The sequence below is a fragment of the Gadus macrocephalus genome, chromosome 17 (genome assembly GCF_031168955.1).
Source record: "Gadus macrocephalus chromosome 17, ASM3116895v1".
Classification (NCBI taxonomy): Eukaryota; Metazoa; Chordata; class Actinopteri; order Gadiformes; family Gadidae; genus Gadus; species Gadus macrocephalus.
Window position 1 is genome coordinate 1254015 of NC_082398.1, and position 18190 is coordinate 1272204.

General features: G+C 39.5%; 1 protein-coding gene and 4 long non-coding RNA genes across 5 annotated transcripts in view; 2 read left to right on the forward strand and 3 right to left on the reverse strand.

The window, feature by feature from the left end:
- The window catches only part of LOC132445561 (uncharacterized), a 1026-nt gene extending 147 nt beyond the window's left edge, over nucleotides 1–879 (reverse strand). The window contains exons 1-2 of the long non-coding RNA XR_009522646.1: nucleotides 785–879; nucleotides 1–188 (exon numbers count right to left, since the gene is read on the reverse strand). The exon at nucleotides 1–188 is cut by the window's left edge and continues 147 nt beyond it. This is a non-coding gene — a long non-coding RNA (uncharacterized LOC132445561). The remainder of the gene's footprint in view (nucleotides 189–784) is intronic.
- Nucleotides 1–974, forward strand: part of smim20 (small integral membrane protein 20) — a 1276-nt gene extending 302 nt beyond the window's left edge. The window contains exons 2-3 of the mRNA XM_060035623.1: nucleotides 109–165; nucleotides 819–974. Of these exons, the coding sequence (XP_059891606.1) occupies nucleotides 109–165; nucleotides 819–862 (101 nt within the window). The 3' untranslated portion in view covers nucleotides 863–974. The remainder of the gene's footprint in view (nucleotides 1–108; nucleotides 166–818) is intronic.
- Nucleotides 975–2062: 1088 nt separating this feature from the next.
- Nucleotides 2063–4765, reverse strand: LOC132445555 (uncharacterized). The gene is made up of 2 exons (XR_009522640.1): nucleotides 3018–4765; nucleotides 2063–2141 (listed from the first exon to the last, which is right to left on the reverse strand). It is a non-coding gene; the product is annotated as an uncharacterized LOC132445555 (long non-coding RNA).
- A 3545-nt stretch (nucleotides 4766–8310) lies between these two features.
- On the reverse strand, nucleotides 8311–9591 carry LOC132445551 (uncharacterized). Its single transcript, XR_009522636.1, has 2 exons — nucleotides 9494–9591; nucleotides 8311–9260 (listed from the first exon to the last, which is right to left on the reverse strand). It is a non-coding gene; the product is annotated as an uncharacterized LOC132445551 (long non-coding RNA).
- A 4745-nt stretch (nucleotides 9592–14336) lies between these two features.
- Nucleotides 14337–18186, forward strand: LOC132445562 (uncharacterized). Its single transcript, XR_009522647.1, has 2 exons — nucleotides 14337–16964; nucleotides 17000–18186. It is a non-coding gene; the product is annotated as an uncharacterized LOC132445562 (long non-coding RNA).
- Nucleotides 18187–18190: the final 4 nt, after the last annotated feature.

The following is an 18190-nucleotide window of genomic DNA, read 5'->3' on the forward strand; positions in this document are numbered from 1 at the left end:
GATGATAAGTGAATTAAAGAGGGTCTTGATGTTGATGCACATCCTGGTTTTGAAGCTGATAGGTTTGACGACTGTAAACTGACTTTTCCCCTTTTTTTTTTCGTTCAGGGCAGGTCCAGAAGGTGAACCGGGACGGGATTAACCAGGCTGACATCCAACCAGTCGGTAAGCAGGGGTTAACTACCAGGCTTCATGCAGGAAGACGCAGACTTTGGGTTGACATCAAGTGTCAAGGAAACGTGATAATATAGGATCATCATCAAAGAGAGAGTTGACTAAATTCTACATTTATTTTTTAATCCTATTGGTGCATTGTGTTCTGGACACATTTATAACCTGCCTCTGGTCTTCAGTGATTCATCAAGACAATCTCGAGAGATACAACATGTTTCGCATGTTATTAAAACAACTTGGTGTACATCTAGAGGCCCATTTCAGCACCATCCCCCTTAGTGTTGTGTGTGACTGATCTATCCATCATATATCTAGGCTGAAATGGCTTTGGGCTAAGAGCACCCAGTGGTCAATCGTGGAAATTGAAACGGCAACGTTCTGCACTGTTGCGTGAGTTGGTTCTAATATCATCTCTCGGGCGGTATGTGGCTCAGGAGTGTGGAGGCGTCCCTGAGCGAGACGCCTCACTCTGACTGCTCCTGAGGAGCTGGCTGTCGCCCTGCGTGGTTGACTCTGCCATCGCTGTGTGAATGGGTGAATGTTAGCCTATATTGTAAAGCACTGAGTGGCCACTAGTTAGAAAGGCGCGGTATAAATGCAGTCCGTTTACCGTTTGTCCTTGTTGTTTCCCTGTGGCGCTGTAGGGGTCAAGGTCTGGTCCGACCCATACAAGCCCACCAGCAAGTGACCTCCGACCTGACAACTGAGGATGGAGGGTCACCTGACCTGAACTGTGTGTGCGTGGGAATGTTTTTCATTTGTAACTTTATTCTATGAATAAACTCAAAATCATACCAATAGTGGTGTTGCTGTTTTATTTCAGCCTGTAAAATTGCTGAACAGCAATCTCGGATTAGCAACTTGAATGCAAATTTGGATTTAGAGTTCATATCTTTATTTGCAGATGAGCCCAAAAATCTAGTAATAGATACAGTTGTGTTTATAGATCTTAACCGAAGTTCAACTCGTGTGAAATCGCCTTCCTCGCCACCAAAAATATACTACATAACGTTGCAGTATATGTGTAACGTTGCTATACTAGTTTTATTTATACATATGCGTTTGAATACAGTTTTCTGCTAATGGAGCAAAGCCGAAATTCACCTCGAATCTATTTGCGTTCCTGGCCACAAAAAAAAAATATATACTGCGTGCAGTTCATGTTTTGTCCACCAGACGGCAGGGGTTGACTGACTGTGATTATTGGCGTTCGGGAATGTTTTTAATTTATAACTTTATTATATGAATAAAATCAATACTTTAAAAACAGCGGCGTTGCTGTTGTATTTTCGGCTTTAATGTGTAGTTATATGTTTTTAGAGCTTAACCGAAGCTCTCCTCGTATGTAATCTGGCCACAAAAAAGATACTGCCCGCAGTTCTCGTTTTGTCCATCAGAGGGCAGGCGTTGACTGACTGTGAAACAAAGCGTGTGTGGGAATGTCTTTTAAGTTGTAACATTATTCCATTAACGAAGTCAAAATCTTAACTTGCTGTTTGGTTCATTTAATTGCATAAATAGTATTTCATGGAACACCAATCTCGAAACGTATGCTATGACAACCATGATGACAACGACCTACCTATGGGGACGATATATCCGGGGCACCGGTAGTGCCGGATATCAGGGGCTAGAATTCCTCATCCCTCGGCCTGTAATTGTTTACAGTCCGACGAGCAACTTTAAACGCAAGTATTGAGTTGCAGCATATATTTTTATTTGCAGGCAAGTCTAACGTTGCTATACTCGTTTTATCTATGCATATATATATTTTTTTTTTATAGTTTTCTGTTCAAAGATCTCAACCGAAGTTCAACTCCTATGATTTAATAATACATTTAATTTAGAGGCGCCTTTCAAGACACCCAAGGTCACGCCTTCCTTGCCACAGAAATCCAATAGTATCCAACTGCAGCCCCGGAGAACAACACCCTGGCATGACAGAACACCCAGGCGGGACAGAAGTACTGTGGCTGGACGCAAGTTACCTCCGATTATTTTTTCTATAGACAAATAAACTTATTTATCGCTTGAATTAACAAAACATGGAAATAAAAAAATATTTCGACACGTTAATAACCACTTTTAGCGCTTAATAAAGGTTTAACGTTATTTAGACAAATACCTCAGGATTTTTTCTTTGCGTTCTTTAACTTATTAGACCAAAACATTAGAATAAAACAATATTATGACATGTCAGTAAGCTTTTTTTATAGCTTAATTTTATTACCGTTATATAGACAAAAAAACTGATTTAGGGTGTAGACAATTATTTAATGGAATTGTGTATTATACACTTTACTCATTAAGTAATTGACCATAGAATTAAGTAATTAGAAAGAAGTATTTTTTTTTAATGTCCAATAGAATCAAATTTAATTTTTTGTAAAGTATATCATCATCATTTGATATAAATATACATTGAAGAACAACCACACCAAAGTTTCCTCACAATCTATTTAACAAATAATCTACAGAAGCTTAAAGATATAGCTTCTTCATGCTAACTGCCGTCAGCTCCAAATCACTGTCAAAAGAATCAAACAGTCAAATCAATATCAAGCCTATACAATATATTATTTGTATTCTGTCACTGGAAACGTCATTCACTTCTCTTTTTCGCCTCTGTCTGGAGACTGGTGGAAGTAGTCCAGCCACCATTTGTTTGGCCTCCTCCATGTGTATTTTGTTAATATTGGGGTTGAGGTATATATTCATATTTGAAATAAAAAAAGGGTTCGTGTTTTTTAGTCAGTTGTGATCGCCGATGTCTTGGTTTCTTGTACTTTTGCCTCTGTAGTCTGTTTTGATGCTCGTCATTGTAGTCCTTTGCATAACCTGACCTTCTTTTCTCATATTACTATTCAGATGTAAAGCTGTTCCGCCGAATTCAACAACCGTAGAAACAGAGGAAAGGACACAACATTATCGAGACCAATCTCATGGGCCCTGACGAACCGGTGAAACGGATAAGTCTGATGAATTTAACCACGGGTCGAACCAATGATGGGGCAAGAGTGGTGTTTTTTTTGCTTAAAAACATAAGGGGTAACGCTGTCTTCTTTTTTATCGGGCGTAATGAAAAAAAACTAAAAGGCTAACACTGTCGTTTTTATTGGTCGTCATGAAAAAAACATAAGGCATAAGGGCTAACTCTGTAATTTTCTATCAATTCAAACTTAACAGACAACACTGGTGTTTTTTTTATCTTAAAAACATAAGGGGTAACACTGTTGTTTATCGGTCGTCATGAAAAAATCATAAGGGTAATGTTATTTTATTTTATTAAAATAAAACATAAGGGGTAACACTGTCGTGTTTTATCAAATAAAACATAAGGGGCAACTGTCGCTTTTGATCAATTATGAAATAAAGGGGTAAGACTGTCGTTAGTTCTCAAAGGAAACACAAGGGGTAACACTCTCGTTTTTTATTGTTCGTCGTGAAAAAAAACATAAGGTGTAACACTATTCTTCGTAAAAAAACTTAAGGGGTAACACTGTCGTGTTTTATCAATTAAAACATAAGTGGTAACACTGTCGTTTTTTATCAATTATAAAATAAATAATTGATAAAATGTCATTAGTGTCGTTAGTTCTCAAAGAAATCACAAGGGGTGATGCTGTCATTTTTTATTGGTCGTCATGAAAGAAAAACTAGAGGCAGAAGTCACTGTTCCATCTGTTGAAGTCAGAACTGTTGATGCAGAAGTCATTGGTACATCCGTTTGAATCAGAACTATGGATGCAGAAGTTGATGGCTCTGCTGTTGAAGTTTGAACCGTAATTTGAGAAGTTAGTGGGTCCGAAGTCACTGTTCCATCTGTTGAAGTCAGAACTGTGGATGCAGAAATCAAATGTCCATTCGTTGAGGTCATAAATGTGGATGCAGAAGTCGATGGATCTGCTGTTGAAGTCAGAATAGTGGATGCAGAAGTCAATAGCTCTGATGTTGAAGTCAGAACTGTGATTGCAGAAGTCGATGGCTCTGATGTTGAAGTTTGAACAGTAGTTGGAAGTCAGTGGTTCAGAAGTAACTGTTTCATCTGTTGAATTTAGAACTGTGGATGCAGAAGTCAATGGTCCATCTGTTGAAGTCGGAACTGTTGATGCAGAAGTCAATGGTTCATCTGTTGAAGTCAGAACTATGGATGCAGAAGTCAATGGATCTGCTGTTGAAGTTTGAACCTTTGTTCGAGAAGCCAATTGTTCAGACGTTACTGTTTCGTCTGATGAAGTTGGAAGCGTCGATTTCTCAGTTGAAGTCCCTGTACAGAAAAGTTATTATTTTACACTTCTAAGTATTTTTATTCACCGTACAGGATTTAATATCAATGTGACAGGTCATATGTATGACAATAAAGATGATAAGAGCAATCTTAATCTAAATATACTTCTGTACATTCTGTATTTGTATCTGTCTGGGGGACTGGATGGCTGTGAATGAGTGCACTCATTCACAGCCATCCAGTCATTCGAAATGAATGTGTGAGAGAATGGATCCCTTCACTAGACAGATGAAACATAAGGGGTAACACTGTCGTTTTTTATCGGTCGTCATTGAAAAAAACATAAGGGGTAACACTGTTGTTTTATTTGATAGTCATGAAAAAAAACACAAGGGGTAACACTTTTTTTTTATCGGTCGTCATGAAAAAAACATAAGGGGTAACACTGTCAATTTTTTTATCGGTTGTCAAATTAAACATAAGGTGTAGCAGTGTGGTTTTTCATCGCCCGTCATCAAACAAAACATAAGGGGTAACACTGTCGTTTTTTATTGGTCGTCATGAAAAAAAAAATAAGGGGTAACACTGTCGTTTTTTATTGGTCGTCATGAAAAAAACATAAGGGGTAACACTGTTGTTTTTTATTGGTCGTCATGAAAAAATACATAAGGGGTAACACTGTTGTTTTTTATTGGTCGTCATGAAAAACGACCAATAAAAAACTGTTGTTTTTTTATTGGTCGTCAAGAAAAAAACATAAGGGATAACACTGTCGTTTTTTTATTGGTCGTCTTGAAAAAAAACATAAGGGGTAACACTGTCGTTGTAGATGCATAAAATGTCATTGACAACTATAACTTTCGACCATATCATAGTAAGTGTCTCGGTGGCGCATGTGAGAGAGCTGTTGGATATCAGTTCTGGAGACCTGGGTTCGAGTCCCACCTGACACACTCTCACCTGGAACTCCCTGACACACTCTCACCTGGAATCCAGGTGGGTGTTCAACATTTTTGTAGTAAAGTAAAGGAGAAACTTTTATCAAAACGTCCCCTCCGGGTGTTTGAGCTGTTGAGGATCTGTTCTGGAGTCATCGGTCTGACTCCTACGGGGGGGGGTCTTATGGGAACGACTCTCTGCTGATTGGGTCCATTCACTCACACAATCATTTCGAATGACTGTCTGTGGGAATGGATGGCTGTGAATGAGTGCACTCATTCACAGTCATCCATTCTCCCAGACAGTCATTCCCACTCACCCATTCATTCCCAATGACTGTCAGTGTGAATCGATGGCTGTGAATTAACTGATTCACAGACACATCCATTCACAGAGACAGTCATTCACACGCATCCAATCACCAGAGAGTGATTCTCACAAAACCCCCAATTGCAGGAATCGAACCGGTGTCTCCAGAACAGATCCTCAACAGCTCTATCACCTGCGCCACAGAGACACCGACTTAGAAACGGAGAAAGTTCATTGTTGACCCTACAATACACATGACATTGTTGGAAAAAGAATCCAATCCACGGTGAGTGTTCCTAACAGGATTTGAACCCAGGTCGTATACACGACTCAAGAACCGAACACATGCAGCTCTACCCACTGCCCCGCTGAGCCACTGGTTCAGACTTAATCGGAGTTCATAATTGACTTAACAATTCACAAGAAGCAATGTCGCGTGAAATTGAATGTCAATTATAACCTCCAACCACTCAATAGTAAGTGTCTCGGTGGCGCATGTGAGAGAGCTGTTGGGTAACAGTCGTGGAGACCGGGGTTCAACTCCCACCTGACACACTCTCACCTGGGACACACAGACACCCTCCCACCTGCAATCCAGGTGGGAGTACAACATTTTGGGTAAACTATCAGAGCAACGTTTATCAAAACGTCCCCTCCGGGTGTTTGAGCTGTTGAGGATCTGTTCTGGAGTCATCGGTCTGACTCCTACGGGGGGGGGGTCTTATGGGAACGACTCTCTGCTGATTGGGTCCATTCACTCACACATTCATTTCGAATGACTGTCTGTGGGAATGGATGGCTGTGAATGAGTGCACTCATTCACAGTCATCCACTCTCCCAGACAGTCATTCCCACTCGCCCATTCATTCCCAATGACTGTCAGTGTGAATCGATGGCTGTGAATTAATTGATTCACAGACACATCCATTCACAGAGACAGTCATTCACACGCATCCAATCACCAGAGAGTGATTCTCACAAAACCCCCAATTGCAGGAATCGAACCGGTGTCTCCAGAACAGATCCTCAACAGCTCTATCACCTGCGCCACAGAGACACCGACTTAGAAAGGGAGAAAGTTCATTGTTGACCCTACAATACACATGACATTGTTGGAAAAAGTCTCCAATCCACGGTGAGTGTTCCTGACAGGATTTGAACCCAGGTCATATTCACGACTCAAGAACAGAACACATACAGCTCTATCCACTGCCCCACTGAGCAACTGGTTCAGACTTAATCAGAGTTCATAATTGACTTAACGATTCACGTCGTGTGAAATTGAATGTCAATTATAACCTCCAACCACTTAACGAAAAGTGTCTCAGTGGTGTAGTTGTTAGAGCAGGTCACCCTCATTCTGGAGACATGGGTTCAAGTCTCTTCAGCTCTCTTCTGAAACCTGATGTATTTTGTATACAACAAAGTAACATAAATTATAATCCTTATACCAACCCAAAGAACACCAACAGCTTTACCAACTGAGCAGCTGTGTGTGATTGTGACGCAGATTAACAAACTCAAGGAGCTAGGCAATTAGTGGCTTTCTCCTATAATAGGAACATCTCTTGACTCGTATTATTAGAAAACTTGTAAGAAAAAAGGAACAAGACTTAATTTCACAAGGCTAAATAATGATCAATAAAATCGAAATATTGACCAGAATATGACATTATACCACACCTTTCCTGATAAGTTCCTGATAGGCTACTGTCCAACTAATGAAATGACACAAACTAAACATGTGCTACCCTAAAATATTTTTTTTAATAGAAAACATTTAAATAACTGAATTTACTGGTTTGATTAATTCAGAACTCTGCTTACTGATTAAATGTTTGTACTTGTGTGATTCTTGCACTTGTTGGGTCATATCTTCATGTTGAATGAGTTTATGAACTTATGACATTGCTTTTGATAAAAGCGTCAGTGAAATAAATGTAATAAAAATTTTAAGAATACAAATAGGTATGAGTATCGGTACTGTTGCAATGGTACTTTACTTTAGATGAGCTCACATAAAAATACAGAGTGAATGACAGAGTGATGACTCCTTTTTAATTTCACTGTGTGTAAAATGTTATTTTTGCAAACATGTGACCAATAAGACTTTGAATTGAAGTGGTGATATTATGTCACCAGGTGTGTGTGCTTAGCCTCGTCATGGCTAATCACACTGACGCCCGGTGGTAATATCAACCCTTTAACAATTGCTTTCTAGCAAGCTGAACAAAACATGAACTGTAGCAATATTCGGTGTTCATAAAGAACTAAGGTATTAAATTGTAAATCATTAACAAACCTTATAAATAATAGTATGAATCATCTCAATAATCATTTATAAAGGATTATACATTTCTCACCACTTCTCTATGGTTTCAGAGATACGCTTCTCTGTATTCCATTTCCCAGCATGCTCTGCTCCTCCCAGAGTCACCCAGTGTGTTTGTCTCTCAGGGCTGACCTTTGACCAGTGCCATAATGGGTGCCAAGCTATTGAAGGACTTCAATATCGGGGTGAAATCGACTTCAGTCAAATGAAGGGCGGATAAAAAGGCTCAGGTCACAACTGATCACAAACGGCTGCTCCAAATACAAGGGTTGAACTGTGTACGTGCGTCAGATCATTGGCTGAGGAGGACTGAAGAACCACAGCAAGACCGAGGAAACATTGTTTATTTTCCTCCAATACAAAAAAAGAAATCACAAAAGGTGTGGGGGCAAAGGCCTTTCAGATGCGTTTACAAAAACATACAACAATTCGTCTGCCTCTCAAAATTCATAACATTGAAAGAAGCTAATTTATAGTGTTGTTCCCATTGGTAATATTGAAAAAGGTACACATTTTCATTTGGCTTTGTGTGCAATGCATTGGGATTCTCTATGTGCATATTTGTGTGTATGCATGTATTGTGTGTAAATTACTGCGACAATACAGCAAACGTGATATCATACTTTTTATTTTGAGTTTGTGGGTGTGTTGGTTTTATTTTCAAATCAATTGTAAATTGAACAAAAAAGTGTGACAAACAGTCTTTTGAATCCTAATTAATTGCTACACTTTCTTTATCACTTGAGGCCAACTACTGAGTAAATATAATAATAAAGCAAAGCTAAGCGTTGTTTTTTTACATCTGATCTAAAGTCTGCTTCAAGTGCACATGCCTGGCCTGTAGCCAGAGACAATAGCCTAACTAGAAAGTATCCACAGTTTCATTAATAGATTGTTTTCCCATTTCGGGCCACAAAAACATCCATGTTTAAATAGATTGTAATGTGTTCTAAACGCACACACACACACACGCACAGACACACACACACACGCACACTCAACCCATCAACACAGCAACAAACACACAAGCAATATAACACTCACACCCCCACACACACAAACACAGACACACACACGCACACACAACCGACCCACCAACCCACCCAAACACAGACACCTGGAAGTTGCTGTACTTGTAGACGGCGCCCCCGGTGTGCGCGGGCACATCCCCCGTGGTGGCGATGTCCAGGTACTGGCTGGGGAACAGGAAGAGGTCCACGCTGCAGCCCTGAGCCACACAGTCCTTGGACAGCTGAAAGATCAGCATTCCTTGATAGGCTAAATGAATACGCAAGGAGCGTTTGAGGATAATGATAATGATAGAGATACAAATGAAATGGGATAATGAAATGGGATAATTATAAGATGAGATGTAAACATGTTTAAAAATAACTTAATAAGTAATTAAGCACATAAGTCAAATATAAAATAGAACAGATATGTTGAATCAGTGCATAACCTCGACCAGCTTGAGCCGAACTGAGAGTAGAAGCAGTGACCCCGAGCCTCACCTTCTCCTTGTCCGTGCTGACCAGCTTCTTATCGTCTCGGTTCTTCAACTTCCCAGGAGCCTCAGCGGTCGGGATGGAGGCGTGGAAGATGAAGAGCTTCCGAAATGAGCACAGCGTTTTTTATTCTGTATCATTTTTCCCCAACTGAAACCTGCAAGTGAACCTCAGCTCCGAGTCGTTCCTCGACAATGACATCATGTCGTTCAGTTGTAAGAAAAATAGAATAATGTTCTAAAATAGGGACAAGATTTCCCTTGATGTTTACAAATATACATCAAGAAAGGCTGCATGTTGAAATCCCCACCCTGTACAGAGATGTATTTATGTAATTATATATAACCATGTGTTTTCATATGAAATGAACATTAAACAGAACAGATAGGTGCAATAAAAATACACACATGCAGAAGGTATTCATGTTATTTATGTTGAATCAATATATGTTCTACTAAAACTCAGAAAAAGCTAAAGTTTGTAAGAAACCAAACCGTTTGTAAATCCTTCAAGATTTCAGCGAGATAATAGTATTAGCGTTTGTGCAGATCACTGATTTACGTCCGCTACAACAGATTCCACCAGAAAGCTTTACTGTGGTAAGACAGCGGCCTATGGTGACGTTCTAGACGCCGCCGTAGGGCATCTAGTTAATATCTATATCTATGGTGACAACGAACCTGGCGCGACTGAAGTACTCTGGCGTGACGGAAGTGATTTATTTTTTAAACTTTTTTTTTACTCGTTTTATCTATACATATTATGTGTTTCAATACAGTTTTCTGTTCAAAGATCTCAACTGAAGGTCACCTTGTATGTTTTTGCGTTCCTGGCCACACCAAATATATACTGCGTGCAGTTCCCGTTTTGTCCACCAGACGGCAGGGGTTGACTGACTGTGATTATTGGCGTTCGGGAATGTTTTTAATTTATAACTTTAGTTTATGAATAAAATCAATACTTTGAAAACAGAGGCGTTGCTGTTGTATTTTCGTCTTTAATGTGTAGTTATCTGTTTTTAGAGCTTAACCGAAGTTCACCTCGTATGTTATCTCCTGGCCACAAAAAATATACTGCCCGCAGTTCTCGTTTTGTCCATCAGAGGGCAGGCGTTGACTGACTGTGAAACAAAGCGTCTGTGGGAATGTCTTTTAAGTTGTAACATTATTCCATTAACGAAGTCAAAATCTTAACTTGCTGTTTGTTTCATTTAATTACATAAATTGAATTTTATGAAACACCAATCTCGAAACGTATGGTATGACAACGAGCTACCTATGGGGACGATATATCCGGGGCACCGGTGGAGCCGCATATTCGGGGCTTGAATTCCTCATCCGTCGGCGTGTCATTGTTTACAGTCCGACAAGCAACTTTAAACGCCATATTCAAACTCAAATTGAGGTTCAAATAAGCTGAGGAACACAGAAGAGTTACTGCGGTGTCGAAACACTAATCTTTAAAATGGTGTGACCTGGTCCTAGGGTGAGGAGAGGGGTCGGGAATGAACAGAGAGAGTTGGATGGTCACCTGTTTTGGAGAAGAAGTTGATGAGCGAGTCCGTCTCGCAGCTCTTGAACAGCTCCATCAGCTGGGAGCTGCAGTTCAGACTGAGGTTGTGGACGCGCAGACGCCTCCGGCCCCCGACGGTGGTGTAGAGCAAGGCACACTGGGTAATACGGACAGACGGACACGGCTTTACAACAACAGCGGACGACACGATTGTTATAAACGAAGCGCTGGTGATGCATCATGTCTGATGATATAAAATACAACGATGTGGTGCTGCTGTGTTGCTCCACTGGGAGGCAGGCGTTGACCGACTGTAACATAAGGGGTAACACTGTCGTTTTTTAGCGGTCGTCATGAAAAAAAACATAAGGGGTAACACTGTCGTTTTTTAGCGGTCGTCATGAAAAAAAACATAAGGGGTAACACTGTCGTTTTTTATGGGTCGTCTTGAAAAAAAACATAAGGGGTAACACTCGTTTTTTATGGGTCGTCTTGAAAAAAAACATAAGGGGTAACACTGTCGTTTTTTATTGGTCGTCTTGAAAAAAACCATGAGGGGTAACACTGTCGTTTTTTATTGGTCGTCTTGAAAAAAAACATGAGAGTAACACTGTCGTTTTTTAATGGTCGTCTTGAAAAAAAACATAAGGGGTAACACTGTCGTTTTTTATGGGTCGTCTTGAAAAAAAACATAAGGGGTAACACTGTCGTTTTTTATGGGTCGTCTTGATAAAAAACATAAGGGGTAACACTGTCGTTTTTTATGGGTCGTCTTGAAAAAAAACATAAGGGGTAACACTCGTTTTTTATGGGTCGTCTTGAAAAAAAACATAAGGGGTAACACTGTCGTTTTTTATGGGTCGTCTTGAAAAAAAACATAAGGGGTAACACTGTCGTTTTTTATGGGTCGTCTTGAAAAAAAACATAAGGGGTAACACTGTCGTTTTTTATGGCTCGTCTTGAAAAAAAACATGAGGGGTAACACTTTCGTTTTTTATTGGTCGTCTTGAAAAAAAACATAAGGGGTAACACTGTCGTTTTTTATGGGTCGTCTTGAAAAGAAACATAAGGGGTAACACTGTCGTTTTTTATGGGTCGTCTTGAAAAAAAACATAAGGGGTAACACTGTCGTTTTTTATGGGTCGTCTTGAAAAAAAACATAAGGGGTAACACTGTCGTTTTTTATGGGTCGTCTTGGAAAAAAAACATAAGGGGTAACAGTCGTTTTTTATTCGTCGTCTTGAAAAAAAACATAAGGGGTAACACTGTCGTTTTTTATGGCTCGTCTTGAAAAAAAACGTAAGGGGTAACACTGTCGTTTTTTACGGGTCGTCTTGAAAAAAAACATAAGGGGCAACACTGTCGTTTTTTATGGGTCGTCTTGAAAAAAAACATGAGGGGTAACACTGTCGTTTTTTATTGGTCGTCTTGAAAAAAAACATGAGAGTAACACTGTCGTTTTTTATTGGTCGTCTTGAAAAAAAACATAAGGGGTAACACTGTCGTTTTTTATGGGTCGTCTTGAAAAAAAACATAAGGGGTAACACTGTCGTTTTTTATGGGTCGTCTTGAAAAAAAACATAAGGGGTAACACTCGTTTTTTATGGGTCGTCTTGAAAAAAAACATAAGGGGTAACACTGTCGTTTTTTATGGGTCGTCTTGAAAAAAAACATAAGGGGTAACACTGTCGTTTTTTTATGGGTCGTCTTGAAAAAAAACATAAGGGGTAACACTGTCGTTTTTTATTGGTCATCTTGAAAAAAATCATAAGGGGTAACACTGTCGTTTTTTATTGGTCATCTTTAAAAAAATCATAAGGGGTAACACTGTCGTTTTTTTATGGGTCGTCTTGAAAAAAAACATAAGGGGTAACACTGTCGTTTTTTATGGGTCGTCTTGAAAAAAAACATAAGGGGTAACACTGTCGTTTTTTATGGGTCGTCTTGAAAAAAAACATAAGGGGTAACACTGTTGTTTTTTATGGGTCGTCTTGAAAAAAAACATAAGGGGTAACACTGTCGTTTTTTATTGGTCGTCTTGAAAAAAAACATAAGGGGTAACACTGTCGTTTTTTATGGCTCGTCTTGAAAAAAACATAAGGGGTAACACTGTCGTTTTTTATGGGTCGTCTTGAAAAAAAACATAAGGGGTAACACTGTCGTTTTTTATGGGTCGTCTTGATAAAAAACATAAGGGGTAACACTGTCGTTTTTTATGGGTCGTCTTGAAAAAAAACATAAGGGGTAACACTGTCGTTTTTTATTGGTCGTCTTGAAAAAAATCATAAGGGGTAACACTGTCGTTTTTTATGGGTCGTCTTGAAAAAAAACATAAGGGGTAACACTCGTTTTTTATGGGTCGTCTTGAAAAAAAACATAAGGGGTAACACTGTCGTTTTTTATGGGTCGTCTTGAAAAAAAACATAAGGGGTAACACTGTCGTTTTTTATGGGTCGTCTTGAAAAAAAACATAAGGGGTAACACTGTCGTTTTTTATGGGTCGTCTTGAAAAAAAACATAAGGGGTAACACTGTCGTTTTTTATGGGTCGTCTTGAAAAAAAACATAAGGGGTAACACTGTCGTTTTTTATGGGTCGTCTTGAAAAAAAACACAAGGGGTAACACTGTCGTTTTTTATTGGTCGTCTTGAAAAAAAACATAAGGGGTAACACTGTCGTTTTTTATGGCTTGTCTTGAAAAAAAACATAAGGGGTAACACTGTCGTTTTTTATGGGTCGTCTTGAAAAAAAACATAAGGGGTAACACTGTTGTTTTTTATTGGTCATCTTGAAAAAAAACATGAGGGGTAACACTGTCGTTTTTTATTGGTCGTCTTGAAAAAAAAACATGAGCGTAACACTGTCGTTTTTTATTGGTCGTCTTGAAAAAAAACATAAGTGGTAACACTGTCGTTTTTTATGGCTCGTCTTGAAAAAAAACATAAGGGGTAACACTGTCGTTTTTTATGGGTCGTCTTGAAAAAAAACATAAGGGGTAACACTGTCGTTTTTTATTGGTCGTCTTGAAAAAAAACATGAGGGGTAACACTGTCGTTTTTTATTGGTCGTCTTGAAAAAAAAACATGAGAGTAACACTGTCGTTTTTTATTGGTCGTCTTGAAAAAAAACATAAGTGGTAACACTGTCGTTTTTTATGGGTCGTCTTGAAAAAAACATAAGGGGTAACACTGTCGTTTTTTATGGGTCGTCTTGAAAAAAAACATAAGGGGTAACACTGTCGTTTTTTATGGGTCGTCTTGAAAAAAACATAAGGGGTAACACTGTCGTTTTTTATGGGTCGTCTTGAAAAAAAACATAAGGGGTAACTGTCGTTTTTTATTGGTCGTCTTGAAAAAAAACATAAGGGGTAACACTGTTGTTTTTTATGGGTCGTCTTGAAAAAAAACATAAGGGGTAACACTGTCGTTTTTTATGGGTCGTCTTGAAAAAAAACATAAGGGGTAACTGTCGTTTTTTATTGGTCGTCTTGAAAAAAAACATAAGGGGTAACACTGTCGTTTTTTATTGGTCGTCTTGAAAAAAAACATAAGGGGTAACACTGTCGTTGTAGATGCATAAAATGTCATTGACAACTATAACTTTCGACCATATCATAGTAAGTGTCTCGGTGGCGCATGTGAGAGAGCTGTTGGATATCAGTTCTGGAGACCTGGGTTCGAGTCCCACCTGACACACTCTCACCTGGAACTCCCTGACACACTCTCACCTGGAATCCAGGTGGGTGTTCAACATTTTTGTAGTAAAGTAAAGGAGAAACTTTTATCAAAACGTCCCCTCCGGGTGTTTGAGCTGTTGAGGATCTGTTCTGGAGTCATCGGTCTGACTCCTACGGGGGGGGGTCTTATGGGAACGACTCTCTGCTGATTGGGTCCATTCACTCACACAATCATTTCGAATGACTGTCTGTGGGAATGGATGGCTGTGAATGAGTGCACTCATTCACAGTCATCCATTCTCCCAGACAGTCATTCCCACTCACCCATTCATTCCCAATGACTGTCAGTGTGAATCGATGGCTGTGAATTAACTGATTCACAGACACATCCATTCACAGAGACAGTCATTCACACGCATCCAATCACCAGAGAGTGATTCTCACAAAACCCCCAATTGCAGGAATCGAACCGGTGTCTCCAGAACAGATCCTCAACAGCTCTATCACCTGCGCCACAGAGACACCGACTTAGAAACGGAGAAAGTTCATTGTTGACCCTACAATACACATGACATTGTTGGAAAAAGTCTCCAATCCACAGTGAGTGTTCCTGCCAGGACTTGAACCCAGGTCGTATACACGACTCAAGAACCGAACACATGCAGCTCTACCCACTGCCCCGCTGAGCCACTGGTTCAGACTTAATCGGAGTTCATAATTGACTTAACAATTCACAAGAAGCAATGTCGCGTGAAATTGAATGTCAATTATAACCTCCAACCACTCAATAGTAAGTGTCTCGGTGGCGCATGTGAGAGAGCTGTTGGGTAACAGTCGTGGAGACCGGGGTTCAACTCCCACCTGACACCCTCTCACCTGGGACACACAGACACCCTCCCACCTGCAATCCAGGTGGGAGTACAACATTTTGGGTAAACTATCAGAGCAACGTTTATCAAAACGTCCCCTCCTCTCGGTATTTGAGCTGTTGAGGATCTGTTCTGGAGTCATCGGTCTGACTCCTACGGTGGGGGGGTCTTATGGGAACGACTCTCTGCTGATTGGGTCCATTCACTCACACATTCATTTCGAATGACTGTCTGTGGGAATGGATGGCTGTGAATGAGTGCACTCATTCACAGTCATCCACTCTCCCAGACAGTCATTCCCACTCGCCCATTCATTCCCAATGACTGTCAGTGTGAATCGATGGCTGTGAATTAATTGATTCACAGACACATCCATTCACAGAGACAGTCATTCACACGCATCCAATCACCAGAGAGTGATTCTCACAAAACCCCCAATTGCAGGAATCGAACCGGTGTCTCCAGAACAGATCCTCAACAGCTCTATCACCTGCGCCACAGAGACACCGACTTAGAAAGGGAGAAAGTTCATTGTTGACCCTACAATACACATGACATTGTTGGAAAAAGACTCCAATCCAAGGTGAGTGTTCCTGACAGGATTTGAACCCAGGTCATATTCACGACTCAAGAACAGAACACATACAGCTCTATCCACTGCCCCACTGAGCAACTGGTTCAGACTTAATCAGAGTTCATAATTGACTTAACGATTCACGTCGCGTTAAATTGAATGTCAATTATAACCTCCAACCACTTAACGAAAAGTGTCTCAGTGGTGTAGTTGTTAGAGCAGGTCACCCTCATTCTGGAGACATGGGTTCAAGTCTCTTCAACCACGCTCTCTTCTGAAACCTGATGTATTTTGTATACAACAAAGTAACATAAATTATAATCCTTATACCAACCCAAAGAACACCAACAGCTTTACCAACTGAGCAGCTGTGTGTGATTGTGACGCAGATTAACAAACTCAAGGAGCTAGGCAATTAGTGGCTTTCTCCTATAATAGGAACATCTCTTGACTCGTATTATTAGAAAACTTGTGAGAAAAAAGGAACAAGACTTAATTTCACAAGGCTAAATAATGATCAATAAAATCGAAATATTGACCAGAATATGACATTATACCACACCTTTCCTGATAAGTTCCTGATAGGCTACTGTCCAACTAATGAAATGACACAAACTAAACATGTGCTACCCTAAAATATTTTTTTTAATAGAAAACATTTAAATAACTGAATTTACTGGTTTGATTAATTCCGAACTCTGCTTACTGATTAAATGTTTGTACTTGTGTGATTCTTGCACTTGTTGGGTCATATCTTCATGTTGAATGAGTTTATGAACTTATGACATTGCTTTTGATAAAAGCGTCAGTGAAATAAATGTAATAAAAATTTTAAGAATACAAATAGGTATGAGTATCGGTACTGTTGCAATGGTACTTCAGGTTTTTCCAGCTTTAAATGTGATCTTTAAATTCTTAGTTAGGCATAGATTGTCCCTAATTTAGATGAGCTCACATAAAAATACATAGAGTGAATGACAGAGTGATGACTCCTTTTTAATTTCACTGTGTGTAAAATGTTATTTTTGCAAACATGTGACCAATAAGACTTTGAATTGAAGTGGTGATATTATGTCACCAGGTGTGTGTGCTTAGCCTCGTCATGGCTAATCACACTGACGCCCGGTGGTAATATCAACCCTTTAACAATTGCTTTCTAGCAAGCTGAACAAAACATGAACTGTAGCAATATTCGGTGTTCATAAAGAACTAAGGTATTAAATTGTAAATCATTAACAAACCTTATAAATAATAGTATGAATCATCTCAATAATCATTTATAAAGGATTATACATTTCTCACCACTTCTCTATGGTTTCAGAGATACGCTTCTCTGTATTCCATTTCCCAGCATGCTCTGCTCCTCCCAGAGTCACCCAGTGTGTTTGTCTCTCAGGGCTGACCTTTGACCAGTGCCATAATGGGTGCCAAGCTATTGAAGGACTTCAATATCGGGGTGAAATCGACTTCAGTCAAATGAAGGGCGGATAAAAAGGCTCAGGTCACAACTGATCACAAACGGCTGCTCCAAATACAAGGGTTGAACTGTGTACGTGCGTCAGATCATTGGCTGAGGAGGACTGAAGAACCACAGCAAGACCGAGGAAACATTGTTTATTTTCCTCCAATACAAAAAAAGAAATCACAAAAGGTGTGGGGGCAAAGGCCTTTCAGATGCGTTTACAAAAACATACAACAATTCGTCTGCCTCTCAAAATTCATAACATTGAAAGAAGCTAATTTATAGTGTTGTTCCCATTGGTAATATTGAAAAAGGTACACATTTTCATTTGGCTTTGTGTGCAATGCATTGGGATTCTCTATGTGCATATTTGTGTGTATGCATGTATTGTGTGTAAATTACTGCGACAATACAGCAAACGTGATATCATACTTTTTATTTTGAGTTTGTGGGTGTGTTGGTTTTATTTTCAAATCAATTGTAAATTGAACAAAAAAGTGTGACAAACAGTCTTTTGAATCCTAATTAATTGCTACTCTTTCTTTATCACTTGAGGCCAACTACTGAGTAAATATAATAATAAAGCAAAGCTAAGCGTTGTTTTTTTACAT